Source organism: Dama dama, chromosome 3 (assembly GCF_033118175.1).
Source record: "Dama dama isolate Ldn47 chromosome 3, ASM3311817v1, whole genome shotgun sequence".
NCBI lineage: Eukaryota > Metazoa > Chordata > Mammalia > Artiodactyla > Cervidae > Dama > Dama dama.
Window position 1 is genome coordinate 41398619 of NC_083683.1, and position 18753 is coordinate 41417371.

Genomic DNA, 18753 nt, shown 5'->3' on the forward strand with positions numbered 1-18753 from the left:
CACTGCAGATGGTGATTGCAGCCATGAAATTAAGACGCTTACTCCTTGGAAGGAAGGTTATGACCAACCTAGATAGCGTATTAAAAAGCAGAGACATTACTTTGCCAACAAAGGTCCATCTGGTCAAGGCTGTGATTTTTCCAGTGGTCATGTATGGATGAGAGTTGGATTGTGAAGAAAGCTGAGTGCCGAAAAATTGAAGCTTTTGAACTGTGGTGTTGGAGAAGACTCTTGATGGTCCCTTGGACTGCAAGGAGATCCAACCAGTCCATCCTAAAGGAGATCAGTCCTGGGTGTTCATTGGAAGGACTAATGCTAAAGCTGAAATTCCAGTACTTTGGCCACCTCATGGGAAGGGTTGACTCATTGGAAAAGACCCTGATGCTGGGACAGATTGGGGGCAGGAGGAGAAGGTGACAATGACAGAGGATGAGCTGGTTGGATGGCATCGCCGACCCGATGGACATGGGTTTGAGTAAACTCCGGGAGTTGGTGATGGACAGGGAGGCCTGGCATGCTGCGATTCATGGGGTCGCAAAGAGTCGGACACGACTGAGCGACTGAACTGAACTGAATACGCTGCAAAATAATGCTCAAAATTCTCCAAGCCAGGCTTCAACAGTATGTGAACCGTGAACCTCCAGATGTTCAAGTTAGATTTAGAAAAGACAGAGGAACCAGAGATTAAATTGCCAACATCCGCTGGATCAACAAAAAAGCAAGAGAATTCCATAAAAACATCTACTTCTGCTTTATTGACTATGCCAAAACCTTTGACTGTGTGGAAGACAATAAACTGTGGAAAATTCTGAAAGAAATGGGAATACCAGACCACCTGACCTGCCCCTTGAGAAACCTGTATGCAGGTCAGGAAGCAACAGTTAGAACTAGACATGGAACAACACACTGGTTCCCAATAGGAAAAGGAGTACGTCAAGGCTGTATATTGTCACCCTGCTTATTTAACTTATATTCAGAGTACATCATGAGAAATGCTGGGCTGGATGAAGCACAAGCTGGAATCAAGAATGCCAGGAGAAATATCAATAACCTCAGGTACACAGATGACACCACCCTCATGGCAGAAAGCGAAAAAGAACTAAAGAGCCTCTTGATAAAAGTGAAAGAAAAGAGTGAAAATGTTGGCTTAAAACTCAACATTCAAAAAACAAAGATCATGGTCTCTGGTCCCATCACTTCATGGCAAATAGATGGGGAAACAATGGAAACAGTGAGAGACTTTATTTTTTGGGCTACAAAATCACTGCAGACAGTGACTGCAGCCATGAAATTAAAGAAACTTGCTCCTTCAAGAAAAGCTATGACCAACCTAGACAGTATATTAAAAAGCAGAAACATTACTTTGCCAACAAAGGTCCATCTGGTCAAGGCTGTGGTTTTTCCAGTAGTCATGTATGGATGTGAGAGTTGGACTATAAAAAAAGCTGAGTGCTGAAGAATTGATGCTTTTGAACTGTGGTGTTGGAGAAGACTCTTGAGAGTCCCTTGGACTGCAAGGAGATCCAACCAGTCTATCCGAAAATCAATCAGACCTGGATATTCATTGGAAGGACTGATGCTGAAGCTCCAATCCTTTGGCTACCTGATGTGAAGAACTAACACATTGGAAAAGACCCTGATGCTGGGAAAGATTGAAGACGAGAGGAGAAGGGGAAGACAGGGGATGAGATGGTTGGATGGCATCACTGACTTGATGGACATTCGTTTGAGTAAGTTCTGGGAGTTGCGGGACAGGGATGCCTGATGTGCTGCAGTCCATAGGGTCTCAAAGAGTCAGATATGACCGAGCAACTGAACTGAAGTGAATTGATACCATGATTTAAAACATTATTCGCTTAAAATGAAGACTAGCCAAGTTTAGTTCAGGTTAGGCAGGATGAACACAGATGCTGAATTTAAAGAGGCATTTCAATTAGTTTGGAGGTAGGTGTCAGCAGCCCCTAGGTAGAGAGGGTCAACAATTGTGACACGTGTCCATAGTCCCAGTAATGATGCTAGAAATGCTTTATGTAAGAAAATTTCTTTCAACCTACAACCCAACTGAATGTTTTCCTCTCCTAGCATCCAGGTCTTATCCTCTCATAATTCAAAGGCTCCAAAAACCCTACTTCCTCTAATCTTCAACTAGAGAGTTTATCACCTTCTCTTTTGGGGGAAAAAAATCCACTATCCACTTAGATCTAATTTTTCATCAAGATAATAAGGCTATTATGTATAATAAAAGGTATTGCAGCCCTACAAATTATTTGCTTTGGAGAATCTATAAATAGTAACTAATTTTAAACTACAGGGTTTTAGGGGGGCTTCCCCAGTGGTCCAGTGGTTAAGACTCTAGGCTTCCACTGCTGGGGGCATAGGTCCAATCCCTGGTTGGGGAACTGAGATCTTGAATGCGACACAGTGTGGCCAAAAAAAAAAAGAAAGAAAGAAAAAAACAACAAAATCCAAAAAACTACAGTGCTTTAGATCTCGGAAAGTACTTGACAGAAAACGAAATGAGGAACTGGAATAATAGATAAAAAAGCAAGTGTCATGTAAATCAGTGGGGAAATATGAGACATGCATAATTCTTTCTGTATCATTGATGTCCACATGCAACCAGTAAATGGCATTTTAACTTGTTCTGAATAGCAACCACCACTAACTTGACCAAATGCAAACATGGCATGATTATTTCCATTTTTAACCACTGAAACACCTATTTCCTAACCGTAAAAGCTTTCCAATTCACAGACTTATCTTGCATGAAAAATTCTGTGCCTCTGAAAATGCTCCTTAATGTCTATACAAATCACTTCAGGTGTCCCCGTGTTTTTCCCTCTAGACAGTGAACAAATTGGGGACAGTAATATTTTTTCAATCATAGTCTCCTGGGTAGACAGAGTCTGTAATATGAACATGTTCTGATTTATAATTACTATGTCTCAGGATCAGTTTTTCTGAATATCAGCTGTGTGCCCCTGGGCAAGTATTAAACCTCACTATAGTCTTAGCTTCCTCATCTGTAATAAAAGATAACATCTATCTTATAGGATCTGCATTTGTGCTAAGTCACTTCAGTTGTGTCCGACTCTGTGTGACCCCATGGAATGTAGCCTGCCAGGCTCCTCTGTCCATGGGGATTTTCCAGGCAAGTATACTGGAGTGGGTTGCCATATCCTCCTCCTAGGGGTTCTTCTCAACCCAGGGATCAAACCCAGGTCTCCCGCATTACAGGCAGATTCTTCACTGTCTGAGCCACCAGGGAAGCCCCAGAATACTGGAGTGGGCAGCCTATCCCTTCTCCAGTGGATCTTCCCGACCCAGGGATCAAACCAAGGACCTGCTGCATAGGATAATAGGGACTAAATAACTCTCATGAGGGTTCCTGGTATATCAGAAATATCAGCTGTTAATATTAAATATGGAATCTATGCTATATGATATTACCAGCATTTCTTATCCTTGATATCATCTGATCAATAAAGTTTTGGTGAAATGGGGGAAAAAACTGGATTGATGGGAAGAATCAGAGAGTTGAAGGAAAGAAATACTAATATACTAACAAATATTAGTGGCATGAGATTATTTGTAAAGCTTCTACTTAGTTTGAACACTCACCTCCCTGAAATCACCATTTAAAAAGTAGGAGTCATCATATATCCTGTGCTTACATGCAGCTGTGTGGCAGCCTTCTTTGCTCACACGGGGAACATTATCCGTCATAGGAGGAGAAAATAAGGCCATAGCAATAAGGTACAAGCAATCCTGAAGCTTTCTGCAACTAAGATCACTTGACTTTTCTAAAACTTGTGGTCTCTGTAATGCTTCCACAGCAGCGTCAGAAGTGGAGATGCAGTGTTCTGAAGCACCAGGTTGGAGCCACGGTTTTGCAAGTTCCATCCCGCTGGTGTAGGGAAAGTCAATAAATCCTGCTGTGCTGGGTTTTATCAAGTGAATGAGGAGGTTGGGCTGAGTGATTTCTAATGCCTCCTTTAGTTCTCAACTTTAATGATTCTAAAACTACATTTAAACTAAAACCATTAAAAGACACACATCAATTTTCAAACTTTTCAAACTACCCCAAAGGCCCCCATTTAAATGTCTTCACCCCAACTTTTGTTAACAAATAAATCATACTGGACTAGTGAACGATCTCATTATTTATCCCTACTTGCCCCCAGCCCCCCTGGCCCCGAGCCCTGCCCCTAGAGTCCTTCCCACAACCTAACTGGGAGTTACAGAGGAACTACGCTTTATTTTCCTCTTCCTAACAGTGAAGCTATTGAAAGAAAAATTAAATAGTGCAAAAACTACTCATTTACATTGAAATCTGTTTATTTATGACTGTGGATACATCTAAAGACCAACAGAAAGAGGAGGGAAAATGTTTCCAATTACTCCTTCTTTATTTATTATATATGTTTTCCTGATCTGAAATTACACTTGTCATGCAATTCAAATCAGAACTGCTTTTCAGATTAAGTGGGGGGAAAAAACACAAAACAAAAACCAAGCTATTCTAAGTTTGTTAGAAACCAAGTCTTTAATTGGTTTACTTTAATTCTTAAGGTTTTAATGATAATAAAAGTATATGACAAAGTATATCAACTGTTACAAATATGCTACCAAGAAACTTACTTAAAAAAAAATGTGATTTAAGTAAAACAAAGGTTTCAATGGAATCCACAGGAGCTAAAAAGAACAAGCACTGATATCATTTCAAACAGAAAAAGGCTAATGTGTTTGTTTTCCTTTAAATTTTTATCCAAACAGTCAGGGGAAACTGACTTGCTTTGTTCAGTGTTTATTATTTCACCTTTCCTGAAGCTGAAACTAAAATACTTTGACAAATGGGAGAGTCTGGTAAACAGACCATTCAATGTTAGGGCTTAGAACCACTAATCCATTTGCATTTCCATCTTTGCCCATTTTTCCTGAAGTCACTATCACCATGATTGTTTCTTTACATATAAAAGGGCAATAATACCTTATACAACCTTACTCCAATTCACACTTACGTGGAACCAGAATGGATCTATAATACATGCAAACAAAAAGGGATAAGAAGTCTGAAAGAAAACTGCAGAAGAGAGCTATCCTTTCTGGAAATACTATCAAAGTACTTTACTCCACTGATATCCTATTTAACCAATCTGATTTTTATAGCCCCAGTGATAGACTACCTCTGCCTGATGACAAAACTACTTGCAAATACTTTTTTTTTTCCTCTAGAGATCCACAAACACCAGACCCAAACTAAACCACCAAAGTAGTTTTTCCATACTACCCAGAAGAAACTAGGCAGTTCTAGTCTTGAACTTAACTCTTAAACTCAAGTCTTTAATGAAAAGGTCAGCATTGCTTTGCAGCTTCCCACACCCAAAACTACTATAACTCGAACCTCTCTTTGTACCTCATACAGTTTCAATAAAGTATAAAATAAACAGGCTAACATAAACAGGTCTACTTTTAAAATATAGGGCTTTCCCTAAATACCAAATTAGTCTATGCAACTCCAGGAAAAGATGATGCATTTAAAAGAAATGTCTGGGAGAACACAGAAAACTTACCAAAGTAGCATACAAGTACAGGCATTACTAGTGAATACCTGAAATATGAATATACTCATCCCCTTTTGTTTGAACAGGGGCCTGCATGTGGAATTCCCCTGAACCACCTGGAGGACTGGTGGGCCAAAGGTCATCTTCTCCACCTCTTCATACTAGGCCCTCCTCCCTTATTATTTTCCTCATCAACACATTTAACCTTTCCCTCTCTGAATACATCAGCATATAAAAATCATAAACACCATTCATTTAATTTTATTGCTCTGTTTTAATGCTATTGTCCCAGTCTCACTTCCCATTACTTTCCATTGCATTTTTCATATACTAAAGATGCTCTTGTGATAAGGCTGGGAACCCAACTCCTGCTCATGATTATTTCTAAGGCAACAATTCACTAGGTTGCAAACATCCTACTGATAGGTTTAATCCATTCACAGACTGGTGGATTGTCTAATTATTTTTACCTATCAGGTCCTTACAGAAATTAAAAATGCTCAGGAAAAGAAGGAAGGCCCTTTTTGTTACCCTTCCCACATGTGCCCTTTCCCAAACAGAAACATTCCTGGGAAAATTTTTCCAGGAAAAAGACCAAAATTTCATTTTGCAAAGCAATTTCTACCTCACTGATACAATTCTTAATTGCAATTTTATGAAAAAAAAAAAAAAATCATAACCTTGGCTAAATTCTAAAACTATATATTCAATTTTTACTATTGAAAAATCATGGGAAAACCAACCAATTATTTCAAAACAATGCCATCTCTTTTTCCCCAAATGTGCAAATACCAACTATCTCAAAACAATGTATTTTTACCAAGGAAGACAGGATGCGCTCACACGCACGCACGGGCGTGTGTGGTTGTACACACAATCACAATGTAGGATATTCATTCTTCTATTTCTGGCTAAAAATATGCTCTCTAAAAGTATAAAATGATATTCTGTCACATAAAAACATATGTATTTGATAAAATATTAACTTATCTGTTTTGGCAAAAATGAGACCAAGAATATAGTTGGACAAAAATACCACATTTTAATTCCTAGTACATATTTAAAAGGAAAAAAAAAAGTTGTGTAGCCAAGAAATAAAATCCAATGCTTCTAGTTGATGTTTCAAATGTAGGGTAAGTATGTAAACAAACAGATTTGCCAAAACCGTGTGGCTATGGTTCCAACACAAGAAGCACAAAGTTAAAGAGCCATACAGATTTTTGATGTTTCCTGAGCTGATGCTGAAAATAACTCAGGAAAGAGCGGCTGTTGAGATGTACGAGTCCCAGCTCCCACCCTTTAACTGTGCTTAATCTTCCTGGTGCTATGACAACCATGGAAGTGCTCATTAGGGCTACTAATTTATACTTTAATCATTATATTAAAATCCAACAAAACTACCAGATGGTAAATGTAACCCCGGAGAGACAGCTTCTAGGCTGGGTCTGAAGATTTACAACACAAATGCCATACTGGGACTTGAGATTTGAAATGCCCTTCAGCTGCTCTTTAAGCCCAGTTTTGTATTTAAAATAAGGAGAAAACAAAGAATGAAACCACTCTTATTGAGGTTAGAAAATGATCTAAATGCCAAATCCAATCATTTCCATTTTATAAGCCACAGGTCAAGTGTCATCATTTCTGTGAAGTCAAACACCCTGCTTGGAATACAACTCAGACAAAGCTTATCGTCCTATAACTCAGTCTCACTGGGCAGAAACTCCTAGGGAGTGGCACCCCCTTCCTTCTCTGAATGCACACTGCTTGATACCGGTCAGCCTTGTGCAATAAATAAACTGAGGACTTGATAGGTTACCCAGGAAAACCCAATTACCACACATTTTCTTTGAAGGGCTTATAATGAAGAAACTAAAACAACAGAGGAAAAACCTGGAATGTTTCCAGGGAAAATTGTTCTGGGTTATAGAATCAGGAAATCTGCCACAATTTTAAGAGGAAAATTCCATTGTTTGGGCACTACTATTTTGTGATCTGTCCCTAACTCTTTAACATCAGAGGCCTAATCTTTAGAAACTTCCTTATGGAAATCACACTTCTTAGTGAAGTGAGAATGAGCACTTGTCAATTGCATGCCAGAGAGAAAGGCCCACTGCCTGACAATTGTTTTAGATGTATTATGTCTGAAACATATCGAGGAAGAGGGTCACTGTACCCTCCAAGAGCACTGGAATACTCCAAAATGGTTAACTATCTTACTTCCAACAAAATTACTTCTGAGAACCCAGAGCAATGACCCAGTGGTAATCTACCTGGGAATAGCTAAAGCTATGTTTCTAGGCTATGTTTCTAAGCATCTAAAATACTCTGACTCCTTGGAAGAAAAGCTATGACAAACCTAGACAGTGTATTAAAAAGCAGAGACATCACTTTGCCACAAAGATCCATCTAGTCAAAGCTATGGTTTTTCCAGAAATCATGGACAGATTCGAGAGTTGGACCATAAAGAAATCTGAGTACTGAAGAATTGATGCTTATGATCTGTGGTGTTAGAGAAGACTCTTGAGAGTTCCTTGGACAGCAAGGAGATCAAACCAGTCAGTCCTAAAGGAAATCAACCCTGAATGTTCATTGGAATGACTGATGCTGAAGCTCCAATACTTTGGCCACCTGATGTGAAGAGCAGACTCACTGGAAAAGACCCTGATGTTGGGAAAGATTGAGAGTAGGTGGAGAAGGGGGCATCAGAGGATGATATGGTTGGATGGCACCACTGACTCAATGGACATTAAGTCTGAGCAAACTTACGTGAGACAGTAAAGGACAGGAAAGTCTGGCATGCGGCAGTCCATGGGGTCACAAAGAGCTGGACACCACTGAGCGACTAGACATCAACAATAATGTTTCTATGACACCATCCACCTTGACCTTGAGATTTGGCTGTTTAACCCCTCCTTACCATCCAGCCCCCTTCCTCAGTTTCTTCCACTCCCTCTTTCCTGAGGTCAGAGACTAATGAGGTGAATCACACAAAGGAGACTGAGGAGGGTTAGGGGAGGGGTAGGAATAGTAAAGGAGAAACAGATTAGTAAAGGAAAAGCAAATTCAGTGCATCCTAATTCCTAACCACCCAGCCCTTCCCTTCTTATCACTCAGTGCTTTGCAGTCTTGGCAGTCCAGCCCCCAGTTTCCTCATTCCTTCTTAGTTGCCTCACCCTTTCCACAAACCCTACTGCCTTAGAAGCAGCAGCTCTGCCCTGCGGCCTTGCAGGTAACTCAGCTCCACCCCGGCCAACTCTCCCGCATCAGCCCAAAGCACTGAGGGGAAGAATTTACCTGGAAAGAGGCAAGGGGAGGCCAGTACAGTAACGGCTAATGTAACTAGGAGACTAAACTGGGGCTTTTATCACCATCGCCACGACTGTTTCTTTGAGAAATACGCTGAGTTTCAAATCATCATGAACTTTTAGAACACAATCCTTTTTTGAAATTGGGGGCTGCCTGCAATTCTTTCCTGAAGAGTTACAAACATGTTGTTATGAATCTGTAAATGTTAAGTTGTTGGATTCAAGAAACAACTACATTCATGAAACATCTAGACCATATGGGCTACCCCAAGCTTGACAAATGTCTGTTTACTAATCCAGAATCTGCTTGGTTATCTAAGTAGACTGTAAAACTAGTGAGTTTCTGTGAACCAGTCCCCTCTGGAAGATCCAGAACCTCTTCTCCGAGGTCTAAGAAACTGTTAAAGACACTTTTGATTCACTTCAGCAGAAAAATTTTAAACAGGGTTCATCTGTGTTTTTTCTTGTCATTTTAGAAACATAGGGTATTTTACTCTAAAACACAGATCTGTATTTTCAACAGCCAGATTATCAAACAGGATTTCCACTTGGACCCACTCAGCTCACCTGAAACAAATGCCCCACTTCGCATTTACCGTATTTTGGGGGTAGCCAGGTATCCTCCTCGGGAAGCTTGAATTCTCCTTTCTCTTTCTACGCTCAATGTTGTTTACACAAGGTACGCCCTCCCAGGCAACACTGTTAGCCTGGCCCTGTGACTGAAGGCTTTTGATTCAGCGGGCACATCGTAGGACTCCCCAGCCTGTTCAGGCCTCCCTGCTCCAGGCCTGAACAAAAATCTCCATGGAAAGTGAAATTCAAAAGCAGAGCTCACCCACTCTTTACCAGGCTGCCCTACTTGACAGCTTCAACCTGTCCAAAACCGCCCTCGGTTTCCTGTGGCCTTGAGAAAAAGCCTTTCTTATGAATGCCATCCGGCTGCACTGGCTGGATGTGTACATTAACCCCTTCCATCCTCGTTCCGCCCTGACCAGAGCAGTAGTGCCCTAAAGGCATAAGAAGCAACCAGATGAAGAACAAGTCCCAAAAGTTTACAGTCTGTATTAGAGATAATGACAAACCCTTCAGATCAAGTCTGAGGGTCAACAGAAAACTTAACAGTAAGGGTCCTATCTCCAGTTTCAAGGGAAAAAAACTTCATCTTAGCTAAGGATAGGAGTATGTCACAACGACCTGATGGCTCAGATGGTAAAGAATCCACCTGCAATGCAGGAGACCCGGGTTCAGTCTCTGGGTCGGGAAGATCCCCTGGAGAAGGGAATGGTAACCCACTCCAGTATTCTTGCCAGGAGAATTCCACAGAGGAGCCTGGTGGGCTACAGTCCATGGGGTAACAAAAAGTCAGACATGACTGAGTAACTAACGCTTTCCCCTAAATAGTTATCTGGCACCCCAAATCCAACATATCCCAAAAGCAAACTCACTACCCTTATTTCAAACCTAATCCTATCTCAATTGTTGGCATCTACTCATTGCTCAAGCAGAGGAGGCAAGGGCACCCCACTCCAGTACTCTTGCCTGGAAAATCCCATGGATGGAGGAGCCTGGTAGGCTGCAGACCATGGGGTCGCTAAGAGTCGGACACGACCGAGCGCCTTCACTTTCACTTTTCACTTTAACGCATTGGAGAAGGAAATGGCAACCCATTCCAGTGTTCTTGCCTGCAGAATCCCAGGGACAGGGGAGCCTGGTGGGCTGCCATCTATGGGTTCGCACAGAGTCGGACACGACTGAAGCGACTTAGCAGCAGCAGCATGTCACAAAGAAGCCAAATTCGTCCCTTCAACATACACATATACACAATAACACACAAAAACTTGTTAAAAAGAGGGCAGTACCAGCAGAAACTAACACAACATTGTAAAGCAACTATCCTCCAATAAAAAATTATTAAAAAGGAGGGCAGCATCAACAAAACTGTCCTGTGGTGAGATGAGCAGGCATGAAAATAGAAAACAGATTTTTTTTTTTTAAGTTGGATACTTTATTCCCCACTGAAATATTTATGTCAAGGGAGAGGTTTTCACCTAGGTACTAACATTCAGAGGAGACAGCTGTAAACAGGATGGAGTTAGATTTAGAAAAGTTAAGGCAAAGGAGGTTAAGTCTTTTTGGGTTAAAGGCAGAGAGGATTATGAGCAAAGAAAAGTGCCAAGAGAGCATCTGAAAGGTAAAAGAACAATTTATTTTACTTGGTGCAACAACTAAGATTTTGCTTAATTTGATTTATTCAATTCATCCAATAATCCTTTTTTTTTTTTTTGAGGCCCTACTATGCGCCACATGTGTCAATATTTCTACAGAAGTCCTATTTTAAGACCTAAGCAGTCAAAGGCTTGAAGTTAGTAACCTAAGAAAGAATATAAAGACTTCCAAAAGGGTCTGTGTGCTTTGTGATAAACACAAAACACTTTCAACACAATGCCAAGGCTCCCTTTGTGACTAGGCAGAGAGAAGGCAGCTGCTCCTGGGGTTAACCCCTTTGCCCTTCTTTCGCTCATTCTTCCATTTACTCAACCAAATCTACTGATCCCTACTAAGCCCCTTGCTTGGCCTCATGCAGGACAAAAAGATATGGCCAGAACTCTTCATGGAGCCTGAAACCAAACACCAATCAGACATGGCAATGAACAATTCTATCATAAAGAAGACTGAGATATAGGACACCACAGCATCAAAGCATAACTGGGAGAGCAGAATAGGAGGCAAACACGTCCCACGAGGTAACTGTGGAAGCTTCAGAAAGCAGATTGCTGAGCTGGACCATTGAGGATGGGCAAGGTTTCAAATAAGACAGACAAAGTAGGTACACCAGGGGTAGAAGTATGTATACAAAAGTGAGAAAAGGCAGGAGTTACATGTTTTTCCTGCATTTTTCCTATATTCATCTGAAGTTAGTAATTAGCCTTCAACAAGTAAAATAAATAATCCTCAAAGAGTAGTGAATTTTGCAAATTTAGAGGTTTTATCTGACAAGGGCACCAAAGGTAAACATATAGATTTCAAAAACTTCACAGATTTCTTATACCTAGCAAATAAACCTCATTGACTTGGCCAACAACGTCCCCTAGGGTCTTGCTCTATATTCCAAGTTGGTACTTTTAAGTCAACGACTTAAAGGTTACATTGCAGATACCCATCCTGACTACATGATAAAAAGAGACTGCACTCTGGAAATAACTTAATATATGCTTAGCTAAACCATTCTCTCAAACTGGGTCATTTGTAGAGACGTGATGAACCTAGAGAGAGTTATATAAAACGAAATCAGTCAGAAAGAGAAAAACAAATATTGTATATTAACCCAAGTATGTGGCATCTAGAAAAATGGTATAGATGATCTTATTTGCAGAGCAGAAATAGAGATGCAAATGTAGAGAACAACTATATGGATATCAAGGGGGCAAATAGGGGTTGGAGGACCTGGAAGACTGGGATTGACACATGTGTACTATTGATGCTATGTATAAAATAGGTAACTAATGAGAATACAGTGTATAGCACAGGATATTCCACCCAATGCACTGTGGTTACCTGACTGGGAAGGAAGTCCAAAAGGGAGGGATATACTGTATATGTATGCCTTATTCATTCTGCTATATCGTAGAAACGTAACATTGTAAAGCAACTACACTTCAATAAAAAATTTAAAAATTAAATCAAATAAACCACTCTCCTGCCAAGTTACTTGTCCCCACCTGTGAGATCTTAACCTGTCTCAGAGGGTTGCTGAGGGTTAATTTCAGGGATACACGTGTCTGTCTGACACCTAGGTGTTACCTGGAATGCTGGTGTCTGGGTCCAAGTTGGAGCTGGCCATCTGGAGCTTCATACGGCTCCTGCACCTCATACACATTTGCATCAGTGTCCTCCACACTGCTGGAATTCTGCCATTCCAACTCGGGAGTTTTCCCCATAGCCATCACAAATGGCAAGTTCTCATACTCTGGTATTTCCTCATAGTGGCGTATATTTTCATACTCCGGTGCACAGTCGCTGGTAACAGATTTGCAAGGTGGCTGCAAGGACGACTCCCTGGAGAGCATTTGGTCATCCAGAGACTCGGCTCTTGGTCCACTAGCTGCACTGGTCTGGCCCCGCAACTTCTTCCTCTTCTTGTGGGATTCCAGGCTATAGTTTTCTGCTGAATAGGCTTTGATGGCTTTACCTCTCTTCTCCTCTCCTACCAACAATCCATGCCAATCACTCTCCCCACCTGCCACTTTTTGCTCCCCACTTGCCAGGCTGCCTGAAGTTGTGTCTCCAAGTTGGCTATTCTTGGACCAAAATTTCTGGAAGTCACTCTTCATGAAACAGATGGACAACTTCATATTGAGTAACTTCTTGAAAGAGTTCTTCTTGTGAGAGTCTTTGCAAGGCTTAGTGCACCTTTCCACATCCATAGCAGATAATGATTTTGCTCTAGGCTTGGTCAGGGCCCTGGGAGTCTCACTGTTTGAGGATATGGTGACAGACTTTAAGGATTCTGGGTTCCCTGAAAAGGGTATGATAGGATGAGGTAATTTCCACACTGGCTTCTCTGAAGCCCGTTTAGGCATATCAAAGGAGGATGACATACCATTGTTTGGGGCACATAAATGCTGCAGGTGATCTCTTTCTAGACCCTTCTCTGAATCTTTTTCTTCATTTGCGGGATAAGAACTTTTCTCCACAAGCTCCTCAGAAGCAGCCTTTTTAAGCACTCCAGCAGCAGGCAAACTGTGTCTTTGAGGTTTTCTAGGGACAATTTTTGAGGAACTTTCATCTTTTATGATAGATTCCTTTTGCATTTGAGGGGCAGACACTCCCGGGTTAGAGGCAGTAGGCAAATGTTCGTTGCAGGTTAATTTGAGCTGCTTGGGCAGGCTCATAGATAGACTACTACATCTTATAAAACTGGTCCCTTTGTCCTCGGCAAGTGACATACCAGAGCTATCTCCTGACTTGTCGTCAGAACCCAAATTAGAGTTTGTTTCTAAAAGAGGCGCTGTTTCTTCAGAGGAAATTGTTTCAGGACACAAGGCTTTCTGTGAACAGACTAAGTTTTGTCTGTCACCGCTGAAGTCCACATTCAACTCACTTTTAGTTTCTGGCTTCACTTTGTCTACCTGTTCCTGGTTACACAGAGCGGTCTGATGAAAAACACTGATTTTACTGTTTTTCAAACTATCTTCGAAAAGACGAGGCAAGTTGTCTACATTCCCTGGTTCTTCAGTATTTTCACTGGGAGTATCTATATGTCTCTGGCGCAAGAGGCGGGCAACACGTGTTTTTCTGGGCTTGGGAGTTGGAAATTTGGGCGTACATGGCACTAAGTGGATTTCCAAGGGACGAAGGTCTTTGGCTTCTGATTTCTTACTATCTCCATCCGAAGATAAGAAAGGACTCCTTTTTCCATTTTCTAAAACTTCTTGTTCAGATGAATGATAGCAAGTGTTGTTTTTTTCACTGTCATTCTGATTAATTTCAAAATTTTGAAATTCAGTGCTAGGAAGTTGTAGGTGGCAAGGGTGATGATTAGAAATGTTTTCAAAGCTGGACAGGGAAGGTGACAAATCTGCAAATTCAATGCTGAATTGTCTGTGGGAATTACAGACATCACTCATTTCTGGACTGTCTGTGGATCTGTGCTTCTGGGGAAAAAGAAAGGGTGACGTCCGTTGTGTTAAAACATCTTTGAGCTTCTCTTCGAGGATGCTTGCCTTTAAAACTACTTTACTCTGGCTCTTGACCCTTTCACCAACAGAATCACATTTATACTGATTTTTTACAGCTGAAGGGGACTCACCAATTTTGTTATTTTCTAAATTCTCATGCATTTCCAGGGGCCCAAAGACAAGCTGCTTGACACACAAATTCTCTCTGTTCTCAAGCTTATGGTTACACCCAGGATGGCAGGAACACACTGGTAAAATACAATCACTGCTTGGATGCCCTCTGTTTCTGCAGTTCGAGTTGTCAGTACTTTCAGGGAATTCCTGTGTATTCTCTTCCAGGTTCACGACGATTTTCCTTGACGGTGTGATGTCCTGGACAGGTGAGGCCTTCAGAACTTTTGGTTTTGGAGCTATGGCTGGTTTGGTTTTCTTTGTTGACTGTGGAACACTAGAAACCAAGATCTCAGGTTTAGGTGCAACAGGAGGTGGAGTTGGCTTATTAGTTGCCACAACAAACTTTGGCTTGGGGGCCACTGGTGGCTTCTTAATCTCTAGAAAGGAGGAAAAAAAAAAAGTCTGATGACCAAAAAGCCAAAGCAGAAGATTAAATGATTAAATTTGAGAACAGTTTTACTTTTGACAATGCATTTTACTAGGTAGATTATTATACCACATTATGCAGAGTCAGTATTTTGAAAATTCTGGAAATTGCTCTGCAATTCCAGTACATACAACTTTTGGTATAGTGTACACTGATTAGTAAATCCAATACAGTTTTTCTTCTAACTCTGGAACAGATCACCATATCTTTAGTCAACACTAAATGAAACAACTGGCTTTTGCTTAGATCCGTATAGTAGGAGAAGATACTGTGGTTCATTTGCTGAGTGCCAAGGGCTGAATTTGCCTAAGGTTTACATAGGATGCAACCCAAACGTCTCATGTGAATAGCAGTATTCTTCTATCTCAAGGATATACAGTGGAGTTGTAAAAAATACCCTTTATCAATGACCTATCTCACTTGAACCCCAAAATAACCTAAAAGAGAATAAACTAGAAATTTTCCAAACTTAAAAACTGAAAATTATCGATACTGTTTTATTTGAGGTTCTTAATAAAGCTGGTATTTTTCTGTGCAGGGGTTGTCAAATGGGAATTTTCACTATAATTCTTCACTGAGCTTTATTTTTAGAAAGTCACATGTCTACACTCTACCCCAGGTGATTATGATGTGTACCCCTCATTTATAACCATGGTTCTAGTGCATTTAAAAGATGACCATAATTCCTATGGTAGCAATTCTTTCTTGACATTATATAAAAAGGACTTAATAAGCACCTATTACACTGTGTTAGATTTCTATAGATCTGCTCTAGCCTACAGGAACCCAAAACTTCACACAAAAGGCCTATAAAATGAAGTTACACAGTCTGAACATCCACATTTTTTAAAGTTCTTTTATGTTTTTCTATCTATACTATCATTTTTCACTCTGTCATGTTTCTTAAAAGACTTGTGGTAAAAAATATTTTTAAACCTTTCAAAATATCATCTGCTGGACACTGTTTAAGTACTTGGATACACAGAGGCTTTGATTCTTCACTTGGTGGTGAGTTTCTTTTCAACAAAGGAAATTAGTCACAACACTCCCAATTCGGGAAGATATTACAGGGACACAAGTAAGGAGAAAAAAAAAAAAGTAGGGTGCTCTACTTCCTTTTTACCAACCAAGGAAGAATTTCTCAAACCTCTTCAACCAAGGTCACCTGATAACAGATGCCTTCTCATTTAATTCCTCAGTATAATGTTATTAAATGTTCAATAAGCATGTTATTATTTTGCTTGTTTTTTTTTTAGGTAGAAAAAAAATTTAAACCATTCAAATCCTAATGATAAAGCTGTGTGTCATGGTCTATTAAATAAAACCCTTGATCTATTAAGTAAAGTCTTAAGAGAAAGTATGACTGCCCTAGGCTTCTTCCTAACCTCCCATCTTATTCTAGATAAGGAAGACTGACAGACTGTCACATTGATTTCATTTCTGTAACCATTCTGAAAACATCCTACCTCTGGGCATTTTGAAGGAATAAAAAAAAAATAATACGTTTTGCAACATGGAAAGAGTTCTGGAGACTGACTGCACAGCAGTATGAATGCACTTACCACTACTGCTTTGTACACTTAGAAATAGTATAGATGCTAAATTTATGTTAGGTTATTTTACCACAGCAAAAAAACCAAAAAATCAAAACAAAAAAACCTCTCATCTCATTAATCTTTTACTGAATCTTACAGCCTCTTCAGAAATTTCAGGGTCATTCACCCAATCAATTTTTGCTATTTCAGTTCAATCTTTTTTTTTAATCTTTGGTATCAACTTTACTCTTTTCTTTAAATATGTTTTGTACAGGGTCTGCTTCCAAGAATCATAAATCTCTTACTGTTTCAGAAATTCAATTAACTACATGAACTGTGGTTGATTACCAATAAATACAGCACAGCTTCATGAACCTAACTACCTCAACGCATACTCAATGAATTAAATAAAGAACTGCGAACTCTGGCTTAGCTAACACTGTATGGGAGGAAACCAATAATGTAACTGGGAGAGGTGACTAACCTAACCATGAGATTTTATGCAGAATCGGTTGCTTCAGTTTCCTTACTTGTAAATGAGGGATCTGAACAGATTACTCTAAAGTCTAAATGATTTTGAGGTGATAACTTCTGAGATACCTCGTTCAGGAGAACCCTTAGATTCCGGAGCCCTTTGCCCTGTGTGATTTTTCTTCAGTGTATCTCCCTCTGTCTTCACCACAAGAAGACAAGCTCCAGGAGGGCAGGCCCTTTGTCTCTCTGCTGTATCCCCAATGCTGAACAATGGGCCTGGGAACAGACAGAGTTGCCACATACACATAGTCTTTACTATGTCTCAGTAACAAGATATTTCTTAAAAAAAAAAAAAAAAAAAAAATCAATATCCATTTAAACATAGAATAATAATATGTTTGTAGGAATCAACTTCAATAGGATTACTGAGTAAATTCTTAATTATTAGTAGGAATGAGTGTTCAACTAAGTCCGTAGCACAGCAATATTTGAAATTCATCATTATTTTAGTGGCTCTATTTTGAAAGAAACACAAATCAAAAAATAACAAGCCATTATATGATGGTCTTCTCCAATGTCAAACTTGAAATAAATCCAGCACCTTTGGATGTTAATACTGTATCAACAGTCAGACTTGAAACTTTTTAGCGCATAGCAGCAAATCATTTATTTACACAGCTGTCTGGCTCCAGGGAAAAATAAGGTAAGAGTGTAAAGCACTAGTACCACTTTTCTAACAATTACAAACACACTCGTCATCTATTACACACAGATGGCTGCGGTCCACATGCAACACTTTGAGCTACTAGACCAGCCAAAAAGCAAAGCACAGAACATGTACAGATTCAAAAGGTATAAAACATATTCCTATAATTAGCTTTCTTTTTCTAGTGTACTGATTTAAAAATTCTAAAATCTCTATGTGGGCCTACTCTTTCACAGATGCAGGAAAACAAAGCAAGCTCTTCTTTAGGATACATATAATTTAGATATTCTACATTTTTCTTATGTCCTTAAATTAAGCCAACCAGCCCAAACAATACCACAGATTAGATTCAGTGTAAACAAACATCTCCCCCAATTGCAAATAATGTTCCTAAAGTTTTAATGAATTTAAATTTTGTTCCAAAGAGCATCATGAACAGCTTGTAAGAAAGATGAACACATAATTTTGTAAAAAGACGGAAATAAAACCCCAGTTCTTTTCTATATTCTTCATTTAGACATGAGAAAAAATTATAATAAATCTTAACAGATGGGCAAACAAAAAAGTCGTTAATGCTTCTCAGCCAGCTATGCTAAAAACCAACTAACTCAGCTAAACACAGGAAGTATCCCTCTTTTAAACACCACAAAAATGTCTGTGGATTTCTTTAATTGTAAAGTTGATAAATATAAAAATAGCCTGCAATATTTGAGGGTCATTCAAATGAAATAATAAAATTCCAAACTGAGACCTAGATCAGGTTTACATATTTAAATATCATGTAAATGCTTCTGTATCTATTCATTATAAACTGTTGGGACTGGAACTGAAAGTTAATACATCCAAGGTATGAATTTTAAATGCATTTGACGCAGGAAGGAAGAGTTAAA

The 18753-nt window shown here is 39.7% G+C and overlaps 1 protein-coding gene across 2 annotated transcripts in view; it reads right to left on the bottom strand.

The window, feature by feature from the left end:
• Positions 1-18753, bottom strand: part of FGD6 (FYVE, RhoGEF and PH domain containing 6) — a 117441-nt gene that overhangs the window by 97045 nt on the left and 1643 nt on the right. For both annotated transcript variants that reach the window (XM_061125966.1, XM_061125974.1), the window contains exon 2: positions 12671-15098. In XM_061125966.1, coding sequence (XP_060981949.1) covers positions 12671-15098 — 2428 coding nt within the window. The remainder of the gene's footprint in view (positions 1-12670; positions 15099-18753) is intronic.